The sequence below is a fragment of the Portunus trituberculatus genome, chromosome 19 (genome assembly GCF_017591435.1).
Source record: "Portunus trituberculatus isolate SZX2019 chromosome 19, ASM1759143v1, whole genome shotgun sequence".
NCBI lineage: Eukaryota > Metazoa > Arthropoda > Malacostraca > Decapoda > Portunidae > Portunus > Portunus trituberculatus.
The window spans coordinates 5506111-5532500 of NC_059273.1; the positions used below are offsets into that span (position 1 = coordinate 5506111).

The 26390-nt window shown below is 45.4% G+C and overlaps 2 protein-coding genes across 2 annotated transcripts in view; both read right to left on the minus strand.

Moving 5' to 3' along the window:
• LOC123506326 (titin-like) overlaps nucleotides 1–12069 on the minus strand; it is a 140761-nt gene extending 128692 nt beyond the window's left edge. The window contains 2 exon segments of the mRNA XM_045258296.1: nucleotides 10333–10457; nucleotides 11370–12069. Coding sequence (XP_045114231.1) covers nucleotides 10333–10457; nucleotides 11370–12069 — 825 coding nt within the window.
• A 491-nt stretch (nucleotides 12070–12560) lies between these two features.
• LOC123506008 (flocculation protein FLO11-like) lies at nucleotides 12561–25939 on the minus strand. The gene is made up of 11 exons (XM_045257817.1): nucleotides 25785–25939; nucleotides 24960–25157; nucleotides 23284–23482; nucleotides 22985–23035; nucleotides 21774–21786; nucleotides 20927–21060; nucleotides 19123–19313; nucleotides 17931–18047; nucleotides 17278–17512; nucleotides 16242–16396; nucleotides 12561–13623 (listed from the first exon to the last, which is right to left on the minus strand). Exons 1-11 carry the CDS (start codon nucleotides 25937–25939, stop codon nucleotides 12561–12563), a joined length of 2511 nt encoding a protein of 836 aa, XP_045113752.1.
• Nucleotides 25940–26390: the final 451 nt, after the last annotated feature.

A 26390-nucleotide genomic window follows, 5' to 3' on the forward strand; every position in this document is an offset into this window, starting at 1 on the left:
GAAAAAATGTCATATTCGTGGAACAGAGCGGTGGCGACCTTTCCTGGCCAGGGCGGGGACTTCAACGGGGTTTGCGATTGAGCGGCCCACGCGTCGGCAACACCCGCGACGCGCCGCCTGCCCGGTGCCACGCTCGCCCTCTACTCAGAAAAAATACTTTCCACATGTCAGCTGACGACCCGCCCCCTAAACACCTTGCCACTCGCCGCGGGCACACGCTGCTGGGGGCGCCCCTCACTCTACAGACGGTGGTGCATGGAAGGTGTGGCGGCAGCACGAGGTGACAACTCTTCAAGGCGCTACCCTGGGTACAGTGCAATGTGCACTCCCCGCAACCCCACTGCTGCAGCACTCTCCCTCCCTACTGACGAGAGGCAGCGTGGAGTGCAGCGTGCAGCGCAGCCCCGGGTGAGGTACAGTTATGCCCCGCGGCGACTCGCCACCACGGTAATGACCCGAGGTGACCGTGACCGCGGCGGCGGGTGGCGGCTCGGCGGCAGCTCGGCGCGGCAGGGGAAAGTAAAAGTAAAAGGTGCCCGATGAATACCCGACACATCCTCGCCACACCTGCCCACACCTGGCACACCGCCGCCCCCCCTCATCCCCCCTGGCCGCCACACCTGCATCACACCGGCGCCACAGCAGCGTACTCAGGTAGCAGGCGGTCCCGTGACCAATTACAGGCGACACTGAGCGTCCCGGTGGCCCATAAGGGGAGATATGGGAGGGAAAGGCGCGGATCATGTACATGATTGAGCAAGATCTGCTGCACCGCCCACCGCCCATCGCCACGCCACCACGCCGCTCCGCCACCCTCTCACCCTGTGGTCTTGGCGGAAACATCACGCAGGGCACCACAGACCCACCACAGATCTACCACACGCACTCTCTCGCTCCATTTCAGGCAAAGATAACTAACTGCACAGGACCCAACACCAAGACCATCCCAGGACCCACAAATGGTCCGCCAGGCTACAAAACACCCTTGTCCTGCCTTCCTCTATGTTTTCCTTCCTAACCCTTCCACGCCACGCCCCACCACACCATGTACCACTTGAGATAATGAAAATATCATCTCGAAAAGTCTACGGTTTAGAATGTGAATATTTCAAGAAGGTTCATGATAATTGTGAGAAATCGGCCTGCTCATCCCTCCTCCTCCTCCTCCTCCTCCTCATCATCATCATCATCATCATCATCATCATCCTCTTCTTCTTCCTCCTTCTCCTCTCCCTCCACCTCCTTTCCCTTTCCTTGACATCCAATTCTCCCTCCCCCCTTCCTCCTCCATTCTCCCTGCTTCCCTTTCCTCGCTCCTCGTCATAAAATTTTCCTTCCCTTTTTTCCTCCTCCTTCTCTGTTCCTCCTTTCTTTCCCTTTCCTTCACATCACATTAGTCTTTCCTTCCCTTTCTTCCTCTTCTTTGCCCTTCCCTCCTTCCCTTTCCCTTTCTATCACATCTCCATAACATCCTGTTCCGCCTTTCCTTTCCTCCTCTTTATTCTTCCTTTCTTTTTCCTTCTCCATGACATCACAGTCCCCATCCCTTTCCTCCTATCCCTCTTCCTTCTTGTCCATCCTTCCATGACATCACACAACCCTTCTCTTTCATCCTCCTTCTCTCCAGCTCCCCACCAGCCGCCCCATCCGTCCCTAGCTTATCAGAGGGCGGGCACCGGGACGCCTCAGCCTGGTCATGGCGCCAAATAAAGCAGTCACGCCGTCAGGTTGCGTAAGGTGACGTGATTCTAAGACTCATATTATGAAACACTTCTATCAACTACTTTCAATAAGGTCTAGTTGAAGTTACACAGGTTTCTAAGGGTGTTTATACGGTTCTATATCATGAGCAGGAGAAACGGTCTTAGAGTGCTGCTAATCATCTCTGTCTTTGAAAATGGTAGTAGTGAAGGCGCAAAGGGTTTCAGAAGAAGGGAAATAAGGTCTAGTTGAAGTTATACAGGTTTCTAAGGGTGTTTATACGGTTATGGTGGGAGATTTACAAGTCTTCTATATTATGAGTAGGAGAAACAGTCTTAAGAGCGTTGCTAATCATTTCTGTCTTTGAAAAATGGTAGTGGTGAGAGAGCGAAAGGTTTCATAAGACAGGTCAAAGACATTCATTCATCTTTTTCCAATGGTGTGTAATTAACTTGTTTTCTTCCTACATATGAGAGTCTTCTATTGATGTTATTATTCCTTTTATTTTCCTTCCTCCTCTCACTCTCGCTCTCTTCTCATGCCAATACTAAAGTTTCATAAGACCTTCAATATTACAGCCAATACTTGTACTTCCTCCACACTCTCTCTCCTCTCTCTCGCTCCTTTCATACATCATTTTTCCTGCCTCTCTCTCTCTCTCTCTCTCTCTCTCTCTCTCTCTCTCTCTCTCTCTCTCTCTCTCTCTCTCTCTCTCTCTCTCTCTCTCTCTCTCTCTCCGCCGCTAGCTAATACTATAAGAGTTTAATAAGACCTTCAATGTCACAGATAGTACTTCACTCTCTCTCTCTCTGTTACCCCTTCCTCTCTGTCAGTCCTCTCTCACACATCATTCCTTCCTCTCTCTCTCTCTCCTCCAGCAAATTACAGTCTTTAAATTCACTGTTATGCCTCCTTTCTCTCCTCCACGTCTCCTTTACATCCTTCCTCTCCCATAAATCATATGGAAGGGATTTCATTGCTATAACTCTTCCTGTTCTTCCTCTTCCTCCTCCTCCTCTGCCTCCTCCTTCACCTTCCTTCCTAATCATTAGAGTCACTGCTGTCTACTCTCTCTCTCTCTCTCTCTCTCTCTCTCTGGAGCTGCGCCTTGTAGGTCAACTGGCATTGCGCAGTTTGATGTTCTTATGCTCTTTTGTTCTTGTGTTCTGTTCCTCACTTCCTCCTTCCTCCTTCACTTCCCTACCTCCATGATTTCCCTCCCTTCCCTCTCTTCCCTCCCTCCATTACCCTTCACTTTCCCACTAAAGAATAATTGATAAGATTAACATTTTAAACCTGGGAGGAAAAGAGAGCACAGGTGAGAAACGAAGGAGTGAAGAAAGAAATGATGACGCAACTGATTAGATAAAGGATAAATGTAAATGGAAAAGAGTCAAGGTAATGTAAATTGGTGAATAGGAAAGTAGATAGGTATGAAGTGGAATGATAAACGAACAAAGAAAAACGTAATGAAATAATATGACAAAATGAAAACAAAAGGTTGGGATTTCAAAAGTAAATAATATAAATAAAGACGAAACAGAAGGAAATAATGATGAGACGTAAAAGGAGAGAGAAAGTTGGTCCACAAACGACGAGCGAAGAAAAACGTATCAATATAAAACAAAAACAGGAGATGATGAAGTGAAGAAAGAAAGAAATCAGAAATAAGATAAAGTAAAACAAAAGTATTATAATAACCTTTAGACGCAGAAAGAACAGAAGAAAGTTGTCACTATAAAAACAATGAGAAACGTAACAACCTAACACAACAAAACACAGGAAAACTGATAGATAAAAAAAATAACAATAAGAATAAAACAAAAGGTAAAACATAACGAAAAAAAAAACATTCAATTAGAAAAAAAAACAGGAAAAAAATTAAGTTACCACATAAACAACAAAAAGACGAGAAAAAGAAAACAAACACAAAAAAAAAAAAAAGAAAGCCAAACAGAAAAAAAATAAAAAGCAAAAAAACAAACAAAAGAAAGTCGTCCCATAAATCCTTCTTGCGCTTAATGACAAGACAGGTGACCGAGAAACAGGTAGGCGGGCAGGTGAGGGCGCGGCTGGGTATGGAAGAGGCCGACAGGTGAGATGGGCGGGTGGATAAGTCGGGTATAACAAGGTGGGCACTTGGCGGGTGGGTAAACACAAGCCAGTACAATGATAACATAAATGGGCAAGGTGGGTTAAAGTAATGGGTAGGTAGGTAATGGGTAGTGTGAAAAGTAGGGTAATTTTCGGGGTTTTTAAAGTGTGGGTGTGGGTATGGATGGAGGTAATGATAGTGATGGGTAAAAGGTTGTTTCTAGATTGGATTTTAAGTACGTGGTGTGGGTGTAGGTGTGAATAAGGATGGTGAAGATGATAGTGATTGGGAAATGGATAGGAAAGTAGCAGTGGGTTTTAAGTGTGGATGTGGGAACGGGTATGGATGGTGAGAATGTGACGTATGAGTGAATGGTGAGAAGTAGATGATATAAAGTGTGATGTGTGGTGTAGTGATGAGTGAATGAATAAAAAAGTAAATGAATGAAGGTTAGTAGATGGTGAGAAAGATACTGATGAATGAAGAGATAGGATAAGGACGGATGAATGAGTTTGTGGATTGTATGAGTGTGATGTGGATGCGATAGGGAGTGGATAATGCGAATAAGAGAGAGTCATAGGTAAGATGGATGAGTAAGATGAATATGACAAAGTGGAAAAGAATGGTGGAAAAAGAAGTCAAAGCAATATAAAGTGGATGAATCAGATGGAAGTGGATGCGAGGTGGATAGGAGAGTTTGGTAAGCAGTTGAGTGGGTGAAGGGAGTATGTGTGGACGGTGAGGGGGAGGGAGAGACCAGGTGGATGGGAATGAGTGCCAGTGCTAGGAGTGGAGGAGAGGGGGAGAGAGAAGAGTAGGGATGGAGTGAAGTATTTGGAGGGGTGGAGGGGGGAGGTGGAGGGAGCGTGTTGGCTGGCTGTTAAACTTCATTAATCAGTGAAGAGTTTAAATGGGAACTGTAGTGGTGGAGGAGGTGGTAGGAGGTGGAAGGGGGGACACTACCACCTGCCGCGTCCACCATCACCTTCTTCACTCTCACCTCCACCTTCACTATCTGTTGCTGTTAGATTTTCCTTTGTATTCCTTTGTGTTCCTCTCTTATCCCACCATCACCATCACCATCACCACTATTAATCACCAGTCATCACTCAAAAAATACTACTACATCACCATCTTTCTCATCATCATCATCACCATTACACATTGTCTCCACCACTATCAGCATCACCACCACACCACCATACCATCAAACCAGTCACCACAACCACCACCACATATATAAACACCACTACTATAACCTCCACACCACAATTACTAGCATCATCATCACCACCTCAAATATCACCAGTACCAAAATCAACACAACCAAACCAGTGCCATCACCACCACCACCACCACCACCACCACCACCACCACCACGACCACCAAATAAAAGACCCATCATGTATAATTTACAGACCCTACCAATCCTGCCCATATAACTGGTTCCTCTGGGGTTGATGGTGGTGGGCCTAGGGAGAGGGACTAAGGGAGACAAGCAGGGAGATAAGGTAAGGAATAGTTAGGCAGCAGGAGGAGAAGGAGGAGGAGGGATGAGATACGAGTTTTACTGCAGGGAGGGACGGAGGAAGGAGTAGAGAGGAGAGAGGGAGGGCAAGAGGGAAGGGAAGGAGACAGAGTAGTTGATAGAATGGAATGAGGAAGAGCTTAAAGGAAGGATATAAAAAAAAAAAAACAGTGAATAATTAAGATGTTGACTTAAGTGAAAGGAAAGGAAATGTAAAGTAAGAGAAGTGAGAATGTGAAAAGAGAAATGAACGAAAAAAAGTGAGAAAATTATTGAAGAATGAGGGAAAGGTAGATAAATTATGATTAAATTTAAATACGAAAATAAAAAAAAAAAAGAAAGGGCAAAATATTTCGGTCAGTTAGCAGGCCATTAGCAGGTCACAGTTCGTCCTTCCATTGACTTACAGGTCAGTATAAGTCAGTTTACAGGTCAGTATACAGGTCAGTCTGCAAGTCATCTACAGGTCATCTACTATAAGCTACAGGTTATGATATGAAGCCTCTACCAGTCATCTACAGGTCACAGGCTGCATGTCACTCATGGCAAGCCTCTCACCTTCAAGGTCATCCCGCAGGTCACTGATCACGTGTCAGCAAGAATTCCACGCCCGAGAAGTCACAATGAGATGCACATGAGGCCACACACACACACACACACACACACACACACACACACACACACACACACACACATTATTTTTTCCATACACAAATAAATATACAAAGCAGCTTCTACACACACACACACACACACACACACACACACACACACACACACACGCACAAGTACACACGGTGGGCAGCGCGCCAGGTATGTCGTGTGCACCTAGTCACGTCCAGCACACACACACACACACACACACACACACGCGCGCCTCATCGCCATGCAGGGGCAGATCAGGCAGGCCGCCGCGATGCAGGCCACGTCTTGCAGGTCACAGGTAGCGGGGGCAGGTCCTTGGGTCATGGGAGTGTGCTGTGTATTGTTATGTGGAAGAGGAGGAGGAGGAGGAGGAGGAGGAGGTGGTGGTGATGGTGGTGGCGGTGGAGGAAGAGGGGAGGGAGAGTTTCTGGTATGAAATTGATTTCTTTATTTTGCTTATTGTGTTGTTTGAGTTGATTTATGGTGGTAATGGTGGTGGTGATGGTGGTGGTGGTGGTGGTGATGGTGGTGGTGGTGATTGTGGTTGTGGTGATGATGGTACCCAGTGGATGGAAAGACAGACTGAGATAAAGAAGGGTAAATAACAGAAAACAGAGCATATTCTCTCTCTCTCTCTCTCTCTCTCTCTCTCTCTCTCTCTCTCTCTCTCTCTTCCCCCATAGCTTAATTAATAATACATACATGATATTTTTTTTCGCATCCTTGATACTAATAAAGCAAAATACATGACGTAACTGAATGAATCCCTAAAAATGCTGCTTAGAGTTAAATAAAAACCTCTGCTGCAATGCTGTAATCCTGTAATGCTGTACTGAGAGACGAGGTGCGGTGCTGAGGCGTGCTGTTAAAGGTGCTGCGGTGAGGTGGGCCTTTGGAAGCGTGCTGTTAAGAGGTGCTGTTCACGAGACGCGCTGTTCAGACCGTGCAAGTCAAAAATGCTGAAATGTTGTGATGATTATGCTGTTTCGGGACGTATCCTAGTAAATATACTGTTTTGGGGGCGTGCTGTTCCTGACGTGCTGTTTTGGGACGTGCCGAGGCAGGATTTTTTCTAGGGCGTGCTTCATGACGTGCTTTTTCAGACGTGCTTTTTTTGGATATGCTGTGTGGGGCGTGCTTTCTGAGGTGCTGTTTGGGGCGTGCTGTTTGAGGACGTATTAGGGTGAGCTGTTTATGGGGCGTGCTGGTAGACGTGCCTTTGATGTGCTGTGTAAAGGCGTGCAGTTCAAAGTTATCACGTGCTGTTCTCTGGGATGTGAGTTGAATGTGCAATACTGCGAGAAATTGTGACGGGATGGCGGGACGGGGCGGGCGGGGCGGAGCAGTGGCGGGGCGAAGTGGGCCGGGGCGTGACGCAAGACAGGACGAGGGTAGAATATGGAGTTAATTTTTATCTATTTATTCATCTACTCACTTGGTTGTATAGTTATTATTTATTACCATTATTCATCTATTCGTTTATCATTACAGTAGTGAATTAAGTTTGTAATGAAGTGAAAACGGAAGAAAAACACTCGGATATGTGAATTCAATCTTTTCTCGGCTACAGAAAGACAATTAGAAAGCCGAGTGTTGAAAAATTATAAATTCACAGGGATTAAAAAATGTCTCGCGGTAACAAGTGGGCCTTTTTTTTTCATCTTTTATCTTTTTTTGCCCTGGCTGGCCCTCTTTCCTACATAAAAAATAATAATAATGATAAGTGAGGGAACGAACACCCGCCATCAGGAAACCACCAATACACGTGAGGAAAGGAAGGTGACTAACAAACCCTTATCACTTAAAAAAACAAACATTAATATTACAAAAACATTAATCAGTACATGCAGTGAAGTATAGTCGCGTAGACACTGAAACATTAAAAAATACAGGACAGAGTGAATTAGACTAGGCAGAGTGGATTGTGGTGACGAGAAAATACGAGGTGAAATAACAAAGATTTGCTTCACTCTGTATTTTCCTCACCCAAATCCACCCACAGGCAAAGTTTTGTAGCCCTTCCTGTGTTAGCTCGGAGCATGCAGGGTAAGTTATTGTTATTTTAAAGGATGCTTGATTCAATACGTGCTTTCTATTCTATTGCCAAAGTAGGATGCTAAATGTTTTCTATGCATGTTTAAGTTAAATAGTTGGTTTTATTTTGTATTTTTATCTTTCAACTAAAATGATGACAGACAGACTAGCGGACACACACACCCACCCACCCACACACACACACACACACACTAACCGTACTAAATATGACTTATCTAACCTAACGATCTAACTAAAGACAAAATTATCAAGTGTTCATGTATAATTTAGAAAGAAGAGTAACGAAAAAATAAGAATTGAAAATGTGGATACGAATGAGGAAAGTATAAGTCACAGAATATGAAAAAAAAAATATATAAAGAAGAAAGATAAACTCAGAAATGGAAAGAAATGCAAATAAAAGTTTCATTATAAAGGACGAATAAAAGATTAAATGATAAAGTAAGAATTTAGAAAAGGACGCAGGATTGAAGAATAAGGTTAATGTTGAAATAATAAAAAAAAAGCAAAAATAAAAGTGAAGAATAGAATAAAAAAAAAAGAATGGGATAATAACGAAAAAAGATAAATAAAACGCTATCAAAGAGAAAATACGAAAAATAAACAAAACAAAAAGTAGAGATCATAAAATAAAATAAGAATACAATAGAAGAAAAGCAGATAAGATGAAAACAACGTAATAATTAGCTGTTCATAGTGAGTTTCTGACGTCACCCTGTAGGCTGTGACGTCACGACCAGCCTAGTGACGCCACGACGGCCCTAAAGAAGCTAAATCATACAAAATAATGTTCTCGTCAATATATCTCGAGGCAATAGGAATGAGAAGAGGAGGAGGATAAGGAGGACGAGGAGGAGGAGGAGGAGGAGGAGGAGGAGGAGGAGGAGGAGGAGGAGGAGGAGGAGGAGGAGGAGGAGAAGAAGAAGGAGAAGAAGAAGAAGAAGAAGAAGAAGAAGAAGAAGAAGAAGAAGAAGAAGAAGAAAGAGTAGGAGTTGGAGGAAGAGAAGGAGAAACTGTATCTCCCTACTGTACTTAATCTTAAGCTGATGAATGTAAAATAAATAAATAAATAAATAAATAAACGACAAAACATAGATAAATAAATAGATCTGCAACACTGACCCACAACAGAACATGGAAACGAAATATAACGAAACTCAAATAAAAAAAATAATGATGGTAATAATTTTGTTGAGACGCTACTTTCTGCATTATTTTCTTCACAAGCTATAAAACCAATATCTTCGCCTCTTTTTCTTCCATATTCGTATCCACACACTCATTTACCAGAGCACAGTAATTTATCCATGTCTTTTATTGTTTGTTTGTGCACATAGAGGAGGTGTCCAGCCACACACACACACACACACACACACACACACACACACACACACACACACACGTACACTCCTGGTCTTGGTCAGGTAATGCGCCTCACTTCCTTCCACTGTGTTTACTCCTTCATTTTTATCTTAATCTTACCCTCTTCAGTAATGGGGCGCATTTTTATACAGCGAGTTTTGGGTACGATTGGACAGAAGACATTAGGAAGGGTCAATGGAAATGGAAGACAAAAGATTAATGGGAACAGTCTTCATTATTCTAATCACCACGTAAGTTTCTGAAGCTGTATAAAATCACCAAATAGTAACTAGAAGGAATATGAAAACGCGTCATAGTACTGAAGGGGTTAAATCTCGTGAACTTTGAATTGTCAGATTGCTATTGATTGCATAGACTCTTATTAAATCTTCCCTAAAACTCATATTTTTTCTGATCTATTGGGAATACCTGAGTTGTTACGACCGTAGTATTCTGAAATGGAAATGTTCTGATGGGTATTTTCCCTTAAAGAACGTAAAAAGCACATTTGAATACATTACCTTTCACCCTTTAACTTCCATTTAGTACATCTTTTCTTAATTAATCCATCTCTTTTTCTAGATACTTATAAAAAACAGCATGTAAAGCTTTTGGTGCTGTTAATTGTTTCTTATCGCTGTAAAAGGGTTAAAGTGCTCGAGATAAGAATGAGAAGCCGAAACGTTTGAAAGAAAACAGTGTAAGTGTCGAGTTAACCTAATCTTTACATAGTCTCCATTTTCACTCCTCGTATACTGCACCTCGCCACTTTACCGTCCCTTGCTATGCTCAGTTCCAAGTTTAGCAATTAAGACAGAAAACTTTGGACCACAGAACTTCAATACAGTGGGAGTCAGACACGTTACCTCACCTCTGACCAGGACTGCACACACGAACACACATGATACGTATAGCACATGCACGGGGGCGTCTTGTGATGACCTACCTTGCGCAGCTTCCTCTCTATCTCGTCCACGCCGTCTTTCGGGTGTGGAAAGGGAGGCGGGAGACCAAGGATGCGCGGGGAGGTGAGGTCCGTCACGCCCACTCCTCTGCCACTTCCTCTTATTCCTGTAGGAGGGAGTGCCGAAGAGGAATAGTCTTAGTTTGTTTCTTTTGCCTCTTCTTCATATAATGTTAAGGAAGAAGGAAGATATTCTGTTCCACTAATTCTACATATGTTAGAAAAGAAATGGACGTAAGAAAGAAGTACCGAAGGGGAGGAGTATTACTTTGTTTCCGTGTTTCCTCTTGTGCTCGAGGAAAGGAAAGCTTTAAGAGAACAGAAGGAGAATAGTGTGGCTGTTAATGTTTTGAGTGTAGGAGGGAGTACTGAAAGGGAATAATCTCATTTTGTCCATCTGTTTCATCTTCGAAAAATATTAAGGAAGAAAACCTGGAAGATGTAAAAGCAGTACCGAGTGGAGATAATTGAAGCTTGTTTATCTGTATCTTCTTTTCAGATAATAAAGAAAACGCCTATAGTAGAAGTAATAATCTAGATATGAGTACAGCTACAAAACTACCGAAAAAGGGACATCATATAATCAAACTACTACCTACTTTCTAATGACAATGAAGTGTTGGCATTACTAAATCAAAGCTAAGTCTTATATAAAACATCCTATGCATTGTGATCAAAGGGTGAAGGTCTTGATGACATGTTGACAGTGTACGTGTGAGAAAAGACGCTGTTCATGTCTACCTGCGATGCCTGCGTGCCTTGTAAGGAAGACCCTACACGGCCTCCAGGTGTTGTGTGGCGCACTGGGGTCCCAAGGGGCGCCAGGAAGGATGGGAAGTACTGGCGACATTGTAATTCCTCAGGTGTGTGGCAGGAAAGACAAAAGGGAGTACTGAGAGGTGAGAGGGATGCCTAAGGGGCGGGTGTGAAGTGAGAAGGAGAGGCTGGTATGAGGAGTGGGTGAGAGGTGTAGTGATGGGTGAATGTCATGGCGGTGTGTCAGGAGGGGGTGTTGGCACCTTGGGTGGGCGCGGCACTGGCGTCTGGGTCTGACTCCTTGTCCGGCGACGTGCCAGACTTCTCCGGGGACGAGGAAGTGTAGGGATGGTCGGACGGCGAGGAGTGTTCTGGGACGCCCACAGGGACGTCCTTGCCCCGCTGCACCGCGTCAGCTGGTTCACACGCGGGCCGGGGCGGCACGGGAGGAGGTACGGGGGGCGGCACTGGGGCCGGCACCAGGGAGTCGGCATCGTCCTCTGCAGGTCTGGGAGGAGTAAAGCGGGTGAGTGAGGGTGGCCTGGGGCGCGGCGGCGTGCGCTCCCTCTCGTTACCTTCCTGGGTCTCCTCCCCCGCTTCAGGGAGTGGCGGGGACAACTCGAGGATGGTGGGCAGCGAAGGACGCCGCGGGTGGCACGCCGCCTCGTATTCGTGCGGAAGCAGCGGTCTGGGCGGCGTCGCTTCCCTCTCGTCGTCGGCGTCATCGCTGGGCGGGTCGGGGCGTGGCGGGGGACACGAAAATTCTTGCAGGGGATCGTGTGAGGCGGGCGGGGCAGGACGGGGCGGGGTGAGTTCGCGCTGCGAGACGGGGGGTGAGGGACGGGGGGGCGGGTTGTCGTTCTTCCCGAGGAGGGTCAGGTAAGTAGGTACTGGCGGCCTTGGAGGCGGGGACTCTATGCGAGGCGCGGGATGGCGTGGTGGGCGCCCTGGCGAGGTGGGCATGGCCAGGTTTGGGGGCGGAGGACGCGGGGGAGGCGTCTCTTCCTCGCAGCGTGCCCTGATGGGTGAGGCACCTTCCCTGTGCTGCTTGGGAGCAAGGCGCGGTGACTCAGGCCTCACTTGCAGCAGGGTGGGCTCCTCGGGAGGCGGCTCGTCGGGAGGCGACGGCCACCACTCAGCCTCGCCCGGGGGAGAAGCAAGTCCCGGCGTGGGGCTTTTGTGAGTCGCGGCAGGGGAGGGCTGTCGGGTTGCCCCCTGAGGAGTCACTACGGAGGAGGGCAAACGCGGCACGCTCGGAGGCGTCTCTACGCAAGGCGGCGCGGCGGCCACAGGAGATGTTACAGCGGCTACGGAAGCGGCGGAAACTACAGAGGGCGTATGTCTAGAGGAAGGGGAAGAGATAGGTGAGGGAGAGCGTTTAAGGAAGGGCTGCGGGCCCAGCAGAACACTCTTAGGGGCGGAAGGAGATGGCAGGTAGGTGGAGAGGGGCGGCGTTACAGCGGAAGCAGAAGCAGGCGTTGAGGGAAGGGAAGCTGCTGCTGCTGCTGCTGCTGTGAGAAAACAACCGTGGACTTTTTTTGTTGAGTGGAAGCAGCAGTGAAGACAGAAGGTCGCTGCAGAGAAGGAACAACTGTGGTGTGCTGAGTGGAGTCCCCTGAGGCAGCATGAGGAGGGTGCTGCCTCACGGACGCCTGCTGGGATGCAGAGGGAGCCTCGCCAGGAACAGTGACTTGTGTTTTATACGAAACGCCAGCAGGACGCTGAGATAGAGACCCCCCAGCAGGGGCGGCAGGCCGATGCTGCACAGGAGAAGCAGGCGTCAGGACAGACTGTTGCTGCGGTGCGAACGACACAGGAGGCACAGCGGAGGGCAAGAGTTGTGCAGACGTAGAAGCTGTTGACGTGGGACGAGGCGCAGAAGACGACACAGCAACAGCAGCAGCAGCAACAGCAACAGCAGAAGTAGTATAAGAAGAGGTGAGAGGCGGTGAAACAGCGCTGGAGGGCCACTGAGAGGAGGGCGCCTCGACCACTGAAGGAGGGAGAGGAGGCCAAGCGTCCGTTGGTGAGGGCTGCCCTGCGGCTGAGGTGGCGACCAGAGGCGCAGGGGCGGGAGGGGGTGGAGGAGAAGTAGAGGCGGACACCGTGAGTGGATGGGGAGCAGGTGGCAAGGAGGAGGAAAACAGTGCAGCGGAAATAGGAGACAGAGGCGGAGGAGAGGTGGAAGCAGAGACCATAACAGGTCGGTGGATGGGTGCTGAGGTGGAGGAAGAAGCTGTGGTGCTGACTGGAGAGAGAGGTGGAGGAGAGGTGGAAGCGGAGACCATGACTGGACGGTGGATGGGCGAGGAAGTAGATGAAGAAGTATAGGAAGAGGCAGCAGAGGAGGAGGTGGAGGCAGCCACTTGTGGTAACTGGATTGTGGAAAACGTAGCGGTGGGGATGGCGGTGGTGGTGGCGGTAGTGGAGGAGGGTCGCAGTGGTGGTGGTAGGAAGGCGGCTTTGGTGGAGGAGGTGGAGGTAGTGGTGGTGGTGGTAGGGGGTGGAGAGTGCCACCTGGAAGAAGCAAAGAGAGAGAAAGAGGAGTGTAAAGATGAGGACATTCCGAGGCGAAGATATTACACCTTCCCACCCAGCGAGATGTTACGTGAGGCTGCAGCGAGACAGGCAGACACCCACCCACCCACCCACCCACCCGTTCGACCAGGCGAGAGAGAGAGAGGGAGAGAGAGAGATAGTACTCCCATCCACCCCACCCGGACACCATACACACACGCACATTCATCTCTCCCCCTACCATACTCTCAATCTTTCAGAACACATATGGCATGACACCTTCACCGTCCCTCAACACCACTCAAACACCCCCACGACACCGCTGCCCCCCACACACACTAACAAGGAACCAGCTTCAGTCTGACCGCACTCCTTCCTCGAACTCTGCGATAGTGACGCAATGCTTTCATATCCCTCTGCTCCTCTTTCTCCTAATTGAAGGCGACACACACACACACACACACACACACACACAGGCAGCAACAGACGGGGCCATTGGGACTAATTCGAGAGAGAGAGAGAGAGAGAGAGAGAGAGAGAGAGAGAGAGAGAGAGAGAGAGAGAGAGAGAGAGAGAGAGAGAGAGAGAGAGAGAGAGAGAGAGAGAGAGAGAGAGAGAGAGAGAGAGAGAGAGAGAGAGAGAGAGAGAGAGAGAGAGAGAGAGAGAGAGAGAGAGAGAGAGAGAGAGAGAGAGAGAGAGAGAGAGAGAGAGAGAGAGAGAGAGAGAGAGAGAGAGAGAGAGAGAGAGAGAGAGAGAGAGAGAGAGAGAGAGAGAGAGAGAGAGAGAGAGAGAGAGAGAGAGAGAGAGAGAGAGAGAGAGAGAGAGAGAGAGAGAGAGAGAGAGAGAGAGAGAGAGAGAGAGAGAGAGAGAGAGAGAGAGAGAGAGAGAGAGAGAGAGAGAGAGAGAGAGAGAGAGAGAGAGAGAGAGAGAGAGAGAGAGAGAGAGGACAAGACGTGACGGTTCCCTGGCCTCTATCAGTCACGATGAGGAAAATTCCATGCAACATCTGAGGTCATATTGATGGGAGAAAGAGGATGGAAGAGGATGGAAGGGGAAGGGAGAGAGAGAGAGAGAGAGAGAGAGAGAGAGAGAGAGGACCAAAGAAGAGAAAGGAGAGGTTTTATTAGCGTGGGAGGGTGAGAGAAGGGAACACGTCACGCTGTCTTACTTGAGTGTGTCTGTGTTTTCGAGTATAAATCTCATCAAATCTGCCCACTCATACTTGTACATGATCACGCACACCTGCCCACACACACACCTGCCCACACACACCTGCCCACTCATCTGCCCACTCATCTGCCCACAGCCCGCACAAGCCATTAAAGCAATTCAACTCCTTTCACGTAATGCTCAATGTGCCCGCCACGTCATGCTCTCGTAAACTTGCACTATGACATCATGCTCTTAAACTCTTCCCTCATATGCTCCTATTCCCTAATCCCTAAAATGATTGGGCCGTTTATTCTTAAGTCTTCATTACCGTATGCTCCTAAATATTTTCATAAACTGTCCCATTCACCTTATCTCAAGAAGCGAGACCATCGAGAATCATGCTCCCAAACGCTTCCTCAAAATGCTCCAGTCACTTCACACTTCAAAAACATCACTTAAATCCCTCCATGTTAAATGCTCATCATCACATGCCCTCAAACACACTCTTAAAATGCTCCAGTCACTTCATTCACTTCATGTTAATGCTCCACCATCACATGCTCACTCGCAAAACACTCCATCACCTCATGCTGAAAGAAGACAGGACCTCATTCCCTTCATGCTATGTGCCCATCACCTCATGCTCCCAAATAGTTCAAAATGCTCTCTTCACCACCAACATTACCACCTACAGAGCAATCACCTGACAGCACCGTCCCTCCTTCACCCAATGCACGTGAGTACAAGGACCACAGCTACTTGCAACACTAAGATACAGGTCAATGATACAGGAGCAGGTGGAATGTAAAAGCTTAACCCCAGAAAATTAAAGCAGAGAGTTTCTATACACATAAAGCAATGGATTATCTTTACATTGACTTCTACGTTAATAATACAGATAAAAGTATAGAATGACAGGGATAAAGTAGAGTTACTGTGCATATAAAGCATAGGATTATCTTTACATCAAATTCTGCAGCTTTTTCTTCTTTTTTTTTGAGAATTATAATGCAAATTGCAATGATCATTTAACCAGTTACAGTCTACGCACACCAATTGCCCTTTCCAAGTACAAGTAGATGTTATTTTCTTACAAGCAGGCAAGTACAGGAGGCACTCTTTACTTCAATATTAGCTCCTACAAGAGTTTTCACTTTAGAGATTGATAATGTAGAATATAATTATTATCAACAATTGTTCTCTTTTCTTTTTTTCTCTATCAATGTACAAGTATGAAGAGATATTACTTTTTTTTCAAGCAAACAATTATAGAAAGCACTTTTTACTTTTTATTTTTTACTATAGAAAATTGTAAGAGATTCGTTATTATCACCATTTACAAGTTCCTTCTTCAACATTACAACATTACAACGAGCAAGCAATCATGTTATGCTCTTTTCTTCAAACAACAAGTGAAATAACAACACCGGTGCCTGAGGGAGGTTAGGGTGGGCGAAGGGCCTTACCTGTAGGAGTCCCTGGCGGTGCGGGAGTCTACAGTGTCGTCTGGCTTCCTGAGGGACGTGACGTGCTCCAGAGTGAGGGTCCTGTCCCCTTGGGAGTCCCCGCCGTGCAGCACCACGCGCGTCCTCCTCGTCTCCGTGCTCACCTCCTTCCAGGCCTGCGACGGGAGGGTTAAAGACGTGTTGTGGGTGTGTGATAGTAGTAGTAGTAGTAGTAGTAGTAGTAGTAGTAGTAGTAGTAGTAGTAGTAGTAGTAGTAGTAGTAGTAGTTGTAATAGAAGTAGCAGTAGTAGTAGTAATGGTAGTAGTAGTAGTAGTAGTAGTAGTAGTAGTTTTTTTCCATTCATCAACAACCATCAAGTAATCAATTTTTGCCATTTCTTTAAAATTTGAATTCTAGTTTTACCTTTCCCTTACTTATTTATTTACGTAGAGGTAATGATCATAATAACAGTCTATCTCTATCTGCTTTGGGATTGCCCTTGCTAAGTTTACTCTGCTTATTCGCTACTTTATTTGTTCCACTCACACTAAGCTACAACTCTATTCGTTCAATTTGTCTGTTTGTTCTCTCTGGTTTTGTTCCATTAGTAAAACCAAAATGTACTGACCCATAAGGTGAGACTGATAATCTCTACGATGCTGCCATATATCACTCATTACTTCAAAGAAAACAAATTAACTGTTCTTTATTTAGCGAAGAACTGTTACTCTGTTTTCTCTGAAGTAATGAGTGACATGGCAGTGTCATAGGGATTATCAGCCTCACCTTATGGGTCAGTACATTTTGGTTTTGCTATAGTCTAGTGTTTTCCATTCATCTATTTTTTCTAGTAAAGTTAATTTCATCCGTCTAGTTTGTTTCACTCATCTACAACCCTATTCGTTCTTGTTGAGTTTGTGTCATTATTTAGTCAAAGTTGTTCTATATTTCCAGTCTCCTCCAATCAACTATATACTTATATCTCAACTTTGGTTCATTAGTCGGGTCCATAACACAGAAAACGATCCGGAATACAACAACATAGTCCACCTTCACCTTCTCCGGTGATGGAGGGGTTTGCGGGGCTTCCCTCTCCACCTGCACAGGGATTTGGAATTCCTCGGCAGGCTCTCGTGGTTCCCCGGGGGCGGCCTTCTGCACGTCACCATTCTCCTTCGACTGTGCCGCTGCCGCCTCTGCTGCTGCGGCTGTTGCCTCTGCTGCTGCTGCTGCTTCTGCTGCTGCTGCTGCTGCTGCTGCTGCTTTGCGCTCCCGAGATTTTGAGCGTGACCTGAGCATGAGGAAGTCAGGTTAATACATTTTTGTCTTTTGTCTTGTGTGTTTATACTTATTATTTTGTATTACAAGCTTAACTTCCTTTCGTCTCACTGATTGTTTCCCTTTTCTTTTTCTCTCTTCTCGTCTTGGTTGTCTACTTCTTATTATTTATCATATTCCTCTCTTCTTGTATCTTTTTCGTCAGTTCCCTCTCTTGTCTTCCCCTCCTCCTCCTCCTCTTTCTTTTTCACGTTCCATATAGTAAAAGCAACTGTCATATTTATTTTCCCCTCCTCTCTCTCTCTCTCTCTCTCTCTCTCTCTCTCTCTCTCTCTCTGCCCTTACCTGCCTCGCGTCACCTTATCCTTGAACTCCTTGAAGGACGCCACAATCTCGCGCGTCAGGGACTTGGACCTGAGCGGGACCTGCACCTCGTGGCCCGCTGGATGGCGTCAGGGTGGTCCTGCGGCGCCTCTTTCTTCGCCTTCGTCACCGCAGCCTTCACCTCCTCGGCGTCCAGCCTTCGCGGGGTGGACCGACTGCGTGATCTGAAGGAGTGGAATGTGACTAAACCTGATCCTTATAGAGCTGCAAGAAAATGTAAGGTAGGTTCAAATACTGACTGGATTGAGTGAAAGTGATGGATGTTCATAAGGCCGAAAAGGCTTCTAACAAATAAGTACGTATCAGTTTAATCAGTGAAATGTCTATGTGAATTTGGTATTTGTCACGTACTCATATGACACCCCCTCTCTTAACCTAACCTAACCTGACAGTGAGGGCTACTTTAAACCCAAGGGCCAAGGATGATAAGTATGTGAAATCACGTACTGAAACACTGAATGACATGTGACTTATATGACATGTGACCACGTACACTTGAAACACGTACCAAAGTCCCCCAACAACTGACTGCTGTTCGAGGAAGGACATCCACTCACAGTATTGGTTCCTAGATGTTTAGAAAGTGGTGAAGTATAATAAAAAGTTCCACAGCGGAGTTATGAAAAGACACAGAAACTGAATTGCCAAAACTGAACAGATCTGATAAAACCTACAAGTGATAGAAGATAGAAGTAGACGTGATGACCTACAAAGGGAAAATAGACAAAAAAAGAAAAGCAAAATAGATCAAAAGAAGAAGAAGCCAAAATCAAAGTCAGATTAGAGGCACTATCATAGCATTAAAGACGAAAAGAAAGAATGAAATAGTGATAGTTTAATAGTTTCTGCACCGCCAATGCAGAAAACACCCATCAAAACCCAATGACCACCTTCTAAGAGTCCTGAGAGAATGCTGCCACTCACTTCGACTAATCTTTCCTAGTTTGAACAGACTGAATGATTCTAGAGATTGTAAACAGTCTCCACATCACCAACAGGAAAGAAACACTGCTATTAATCCTACCACGTTTCAGTGTGGGGTTGAATTTTATGTATTTAGCTTACTTATTTACTTACTTTATATATACACTTTTCTTTTATATATGAAAGGATAGCTAGTAAAAAAGGCTGATAAATAACTGATAAGAGGTATAAAAGAAAGGGGTGAAGATGGAAAAGAGGATAATAAGAGAAGAGAAAGAAAAGGGAAGATGTAGGGAGTGAACAGAACAGACTTACGAGACTCCTTCAAACACACAGACTTTGCCCTCCACCCACCTTGACCTGCTGCGGCGTCTGGCGGGATCATCCTTGCCCTTCGATCCTGACTTCGTTCTTGACCTTGACCTCCGCCGTAGGATCTCGTCAAGCGGCAGGTCATCCTCGGAGGGCGGCCTGGTGTCGTCAGGAGTGAATAGGTCCTGTAGCTCCTGACATTCCGGGCACGTGTGGTACGAACCTGACCCCGTGCACGTGCAGTCCGAACATGTCCAGTACTCGGTGGTGGTGCTGCTGCCGCTCCCCTGCAACACACACACACGCACGTACTTACACCTGCCGACACTCACTTGCTCGTCTTTTTGTTTGAGATGTGGAGTGTCTCATAGATTGGAGTTTACTTTAAATCAATATACAAGTCAATAGATTAAGAAATATATAAACAAGTGAATAAAGAAAGACTCAGTAACTCCACAATCGTGTAATTCAATTTCTACCTACTTCACTCGTAACTTATTAAAATCTTTTCAAATTTCACGCTAGCTTTGATTTATACTAAGAAAACGTTCACGCTTGGCTTCTTTCTCAATCGTCTCTTTCACTGCAGTAACCTCACAATAAAGTTAATTAACATTTATTTCTATAGTTAACTCCCAGTCACCCAAACTAGTCCTTCACCTCTCAACTCAATCCTGAATCAACATTAACCTCTTCAGTACTGGAAACATTTTTTACCTTGAGATTTGTGTACGATTAGACCATTTTATTGACATTAGGAAGGGTCTATGGAGGTCAAAAGATTAATGGCCACAGTCTTCACTATTCTTTATCCCCACATGAGTTCCTGAAGCTGTATAAAATCGCCAAATAGTAAGTAAAATGAATAAGGAAACGCATCATGATATTCAAGAAGCTAATTAATACCCACTAAACTCATTCATTACTCATCTCTCATACTTCTGCAATTTCACAACAATGCACATCTATTTTCATCCCAACATTTCATTATCAGTCATCTCAATTGTTCCTACACTCTTCATTTCACTCCAGAATGAACACTACAACCGTGGCCCTGCTTCACTATTTGTCCAGTCTCTAGTAGTGTACCATCCTCAGTTTTCTCTTCTCTCAAAAGAAAACGCGATGCTGAAGGCTTGGGTAGACACTTGTAAAAATATGACGCTATTTAACAGTCCACCACACTACAAGCACGATACAGAATATAAGAAAAAAAGTGCCCATAGGAAATAGAAGAATTGTGTGAAAAAATAGAGTTTCATGTATTGAGTATCATGAAATCTGAGAAAACATACTGGCTAACTATAATCTTTTACTATAATCCATGAGTACCTTCAAAAAATATCACACAACACATAACCCAAAAAACTAACACACACCCATTCTCTACACAATGTCTAGAGCACTTTCTACAATTGATATATAGTGAAATTATTTTGCTGTGAGTGTTAAGGCGTGGCACGATGGTGATGCTCCTGCCCATCTGTTTGCCGCCTCAGAGACGACACTCATCATTCTGTTTGATGCGATAACTGTTTATTTGCTTGTGACTAATTCATATGCATCAAATTACCGTGATAAGAATTAAATAGATGTCAATAGAATCATCTTTAGAAAATACTATCACAGTTGAGGACGAGAATATTTTTAGCTCATCTAACACTCGGCGCTGATAAATTTAACGGGGCAGCGGAGAGTCGAATGCCAAGACGGGCCACGACAACACTCAGTATGAAAGTTTTACTGTAATAACTAGATCAATTACGACTATAGTACTAAGGCTTGTGCTACTGACTAGAGTACTTACTAGCAATACAGTGCCGTAAATGCCAGGCGCCACTCGTGAATCCGGCAGCCTGTCCACGTCATGCAGGGAGACAGGGGGAGGCAGGGGAGAGCAGTGCCATGCAGCGTGTGGTCTAAACATGCAGTGCCCACAAGCTATACACGACGCACGTACATACACAAGTACATTACACAATTACTAATGGGTAAACTCTAACTTGGTTTAAGAAATGTATGAAAGAAATAATAAATAAAAAACAACTAATGAATTGTTCTGGTAGTATAAAGAAGACAGTTTTGGTTTTCATCATCCGTTGTTACATCAGATCAGAATTTTCTCAATAGTACACACACGTACATACACTACACGGTGACACACACACGTACATACACTACAAGGTGATAAACACACGTACATACAGTGCCAACAGATGCAGGGAGTGCCACAAAACAAGCAATTCGTGAGTAGTTTTATTAGGAAACAAATAAAAATAGATCAACAACAACAATATCAACAAAACGAGACAAAGAAAAAAAAAATACACACACAAACTCACAACCTTACGTAAACAAGTACACAAACAAACAAACACAAAAAAAAGGAAGACTCGTCACCAAAAGAGAAAAGAAAAAAAAAAAAAAGATAAACAGAAAAAACACGTAAAAAAACAAAAAAAAAAAAAAAAACGAAAAAAAAATGGAACTCTTAAAAGAACACTAAAAAGAGAACTCTCAATAAAGTATCTACAACAAAAACAACCTTTTAAACTCATACTTCCACTGACTCACCTCCTCACCTTCACCTCACACTCACGCTCAGAGTTACCTCGCCACTCACCCTCCCAGCAGCTCATCTCAGCGTCACTCACTTCCCCACTCACTCTTCACACGAGAGGAGAGGAGAGGACACGAGACAGATAGAAAGAAAATGGAAGTAGATGCAATTATATTAAAGAAGAGATGGAAGATAACAGGCGATAGATAAGGATAGGAATGGAGAGAAGGTGATAATAGAAGGGTGGATAGAAGGAAAATAGTAAAAAAGAAAGAACGGGTAAAAAATAAGAAGGGAAATACAAGAAATGACAAGAGAAAGGGGAAACTATTAAAAAAAAGCGAATGGGATAAGGGAAAAGGTAAAGAAAAGTATAGAAACAAGTGAAGAATGAATAAAGATGAAAAGGAAAGAAAGGAAAGAGGTGAGGAGTGATTTGAAGGAAGAGAAAAGAGACGAGAAAAATGAGAAGAGTGAATGGAAGAGAAAAAGCGAGGGAGGAATGAAAGAAAAGAAGAGGAAAGAAGATAAAAAGACGAGAGAAATAAGGAGAAGAGGAGAGGAAAGACGAAAAAGAATTGAGAAAATGGAGGAGAGAGAGAGAGAGAGAGAGAGAGAGAGAGAGAGAGAGAGAGAGAGAGAGAGAGAGAAGGGAGAAAACAGAGAGGAGGAAAGAGGACGAGAGAGAGAAAGGAGATAAAAGAAGGAAAGGGTGCCCATCTCCACAGCATCAACAGGTGAGGCTAAGAGAGAGACTCCTCCCGTAGCAACACACACACACACACACACACACACACACACACACACACACACACACACACACACATACACACACACACACAGACACACACACACACACACACGAATTCTCCTAACATGTATCCCCAATTAAACATATGTAATCTCTCTCTCTCTCTCTCTCTCTCTCTCTCTCTCTCTCTCTCTCTCTCTCTCAATGGCCACGCTACACCCAATGTCAGTAATGTTACTCAAATATCTACCTGTGGCCAAGACTTACCTACACACCTGGTCACCTGCGCCACACCTCTACGGCTCACTAATTACTAAGGTTAGGTCACGATATAAAACAACAACAATAACAACAATGAAAAATAACAGTAAGAGAACAGACAGAGTGGCAGGATTCATTCTCTCTCTCTCTCTCTCTCTCTCTCTCTCTGAATGCTGTATAAATAAAGCCACAAATATCTATTACATCCCACCTGTCTATCTGTCTCTTTACCTGCGCCTCTTTCTAAGCCACTAAGGTGCTTCTCCACTTCCCTGCTAAAGTAACACCCTTACTGAACACAGAGCCTGCACGGACGTGAATTGTGATGGTGCGCATGCGTGGCCCTAGGGAAGTGTGTGCGTGGGAGTGGGTGAGAGTGCGTGGATGTATACGTGAGGTGAAGTGCGTGTGTGTGTGAGTGCGTGTATTTACGTGAATGTGAGTGAGACAATGTGCATGTGTATGTGCAGTGATGTATTGGAATGGGAATTGCGTGCGTGCGTGCGTGCGGCCAAACAAACACGTGCAGTCACCCCAAACGAACACTCTACGTCACCCCAGCGGAAGTCAGATCTTAGAACACCGAACTGACCTCATACTCAGTCTCCGCCCGCGACACAGGCTCCGGGGGCGTGGCTGGCGGAGAAGGGGGCGTGGCGGGCACTGGAGGGGAGGTGGTGGCGGCTGACGGGAACATGAGGCTGTCGAGATGCTGGGCGCGGGATGTCACGTGCTGGATTCTCTCCGTGATGGACTCCTGCGCTAAGATGTTCTCGTTGTGGTCCCGCAGGCTGGAATAGTGAGGGGCGGTTTAGACTGTGTTGGTGTGCGAGTGGTGTGGATGGTAGGGAAGGGAAGCGCATTGAAAAAAAGGGAATATAGGTAAGGAAAGTACATGAATGGAGACTTAGGTTGTGTAAAAGTAGAGGTGTAGATGGAAGTAGATAGGAGGGGAAAGAAAATGCGTGAAACGATTTGTGGAAGTAGGTAATTAAAGAGTACATGAATGGAGACTCAGGTTTCATTTGTGTAAAAGCGGATGTGTAGATGGAATAGAAGATGAATGAAGGGGAAAGAAAAAACAAGAGAACAAATGGTTGTAAGGTGGAAAAACAAGAGAACGAAAAAAACAAGGAAGAGCAAAGATAGATGGAGAGAGAGCAAGCAAGAGGATGAAAGGATAGGGAACAAGAGAAGAGGTAAGAATAAAAAGAAGGAAGGCAAGAGGATGACAACACAAGGAAGAAGCGATGAGGTGTGGAGAGAGAGAGAGAGAGAGAGAGAGAAAACAAGTGCCAACAGAGAGGAGGCTGAGGAAGACGTGATGGTTCAGATAGCGGCAGATGTACCGTAACGTCCCTCACTTCCTCAAACTAAGATACTATGCAACACTTCCGCGCAGCACCACCGCTATATTCAAAACGGTTAATGATTTTGGTGGCCTTTGAAAACAGTCGTAGCAAAAGAACAGTGTTTCAGAATATGGGCTATTTTTAAAAGTCTCTAGTTGAAGTTTACGAATTTTTTAGGAAGATTTTACGATGAGAGAGAGAGAGAGAGAGAGAGAGAGAGAGAGAGAGAGAGAGAGAGAGAGAGAGAGAGCACAGTTTCAGAATACGGGCCCAAACCTGAATCAAGGCCAAGGTCGTGAAGGGAACTCAGGCTGTCAGTCGTCGCAGTGTTTCATCGCAATAAAGTTAATAGAACGACTGCCTTTGTGAGACGAGAATACCCAGACGTCAGACCAAGAGGCATGTGGTGAATGGCCAAGGGTGGGATGCTACTGACGCCTGTCCCGCCCCACTGCCCCGCCATTGCAGAGACTCCCAAGTGTGTAAGATTCGAGTAATAATTGTAGTTATTATGAAGATTACAAGTATCAGTAGTAGGAGGAGGAGAAGTAATAGAAGGAGGACGAGTAAGGGTATTTCTGGTGGAAGTAACAAAAAATAGTAGTAGTAGTAGTAGTAGTAGTAGTAGTAGTAGTAGTTCAAGACCTTAGTGACCTATCCTGCCCTATTCTATAACTATAAACTCAGAAAAAAAAGAAACTAGTAAAAAAAGATATACACTAAAACCCAAACCCTAAAAACACTCATATAAAAAAATGCAAATAACAAAAACACCAACAGTAAAAAAATTAAGAAAAAAGAAAAACAAACAGAAAAATCAACAAGACAGAACACAAAAGACACCAACACACAAAAAACAAGACAAATAGACAGTAAAGCAAGGACGAGACATTTACGAGAGGCATTTCAGTCACACCACACCGTCGCCAGCGTGTTGTGCCTGCCCAGAGCTTTTTCCTTCCCTGAGGCGGCACGTGGAGAGAGTGTGAGGGGCTGGGAGAGTCTGGGAGAGTCTGGGCAAAAGTGAGGATGAGTTTGGTGACGCAAAGAAAGACTGGGAGAGGCAGGGAGAGAAGGAAAGAGACTGGGAAAATCAGGGAGACTATAGAAGAGGCTGTGAGAGGTGGGAAAATCTGGAAGAGATTGGGAGAGATTGAATGGGGTGGAAGAGGCAAGGATAGGAAGGAAGTGTGTGGAAGAGTCTGTAAAAGGTTAGGAGAGGTTAAATCAGCTTGGGAGAGGCAGGGCGAGACAGTGAGAAGCAGGGAGAGGAGGAAATAGGTGTGTTCGGCCAAGCGCCAAAACCTATGATCTTCCTACCTGTTGGTCCTCCTCCTCCTCTCCTCCTCCTTCTCCTTACTTGTCAATTCCTCCCCTCCTGTTACCTCCTCACCCCAATACCCATTTTAAACTCTTGCCGTCCCTAACATATCCTTACTCCCATTTCTCTCCTCCTCGTCTTCCTCCTCCACCTTCTCCTCCTCCTCCTCCTCCTTCAGGGCCTTCTTCTGTGCCATCCTGTCTTTTTCATTAACATTTTGCGTAGAATAGCTATCTAGAAAGGACCTAAAAACCTGTTGCTGTTTATACTTCCTCTCCATTACTTATTTTGATCATTCTTCCGCATTATCCTCTCCTTTCATCTCCTCTTCCGCATCTCCGTCCTCTTCCTCTAAATCTCTTCCCTCCTCCTCTTTCTCCACTCCACATACCCTTACTTCTCTTTCTCCACCTCCAATACCTCTCATCTTCCACTTCCACCACCTCCTCCTCCTTCTCCACATCCTCACCTTCCAAAGACACTGCACACTCTATCATATCTCCTCTACACCTGTGCCTCAGTAACCAGGAGATACAGAGAGTGCCAAGACCCAGTGCCAAGCTAATGCCACCCATCCATCCCCAACGGCACGAGGTGGGGAGATTGGGGAGAATAGAGAGTTGGGAGAGTAAATACTGTGTGGTTTATTAGGAGGGAGTGAAGAGTGTTGGGAGAATAAAGGTGGGAGTTTGTGGTTTATGGGGAGTTGAGAGAAGGGAGTGTGTTTTGGAGGTGGGGAGTGAGGAGTGTCTGTTTGTGATTTGACTCATTTGAGGTAGTTTGGGAGAAATGAGGGAAAGTATAAGGAGGAAAGGAAAGAGGAATGGAGAGGGAAGAAGGAGTTTTTGGAGGAAAGGGAAAAGTGATTAAAGGAATATTAGTGGGGAGAAAAAGAGGGAAGGAAAGAACTGGGGAGGAGGTACTAACGAAATCAACCTAGAGCCAAGTGTCACGTACGCACACACACATACACACACACACACACACACACACACACACACAAGGCCAAGGAGACAAAAAAACAGG

Coding starts and splice junctions, on each gene's coding strand:
- LOC123506008 (XM_045257817.1), bottom strand. CDS start 25,939: ATGGGTGGCATTAGCTTGGCACTGGGTCTTGGCACTCTCTGTATCTCC. Junction 23,483..24,959: donor AACACGCTGGCGACGGTGTG/GTGTGACTGAAA, acceptor TCACTATTCCAG/CCTGCGGGACCACAACGAGA. Junction 16,397..17,277: donor CCCCTCCATCACCGGAGAAG/GTGAAGGTGGAC, acceptor CTCCCGTCGCAG/GCCTGGAAGGAGGTGAGCAC.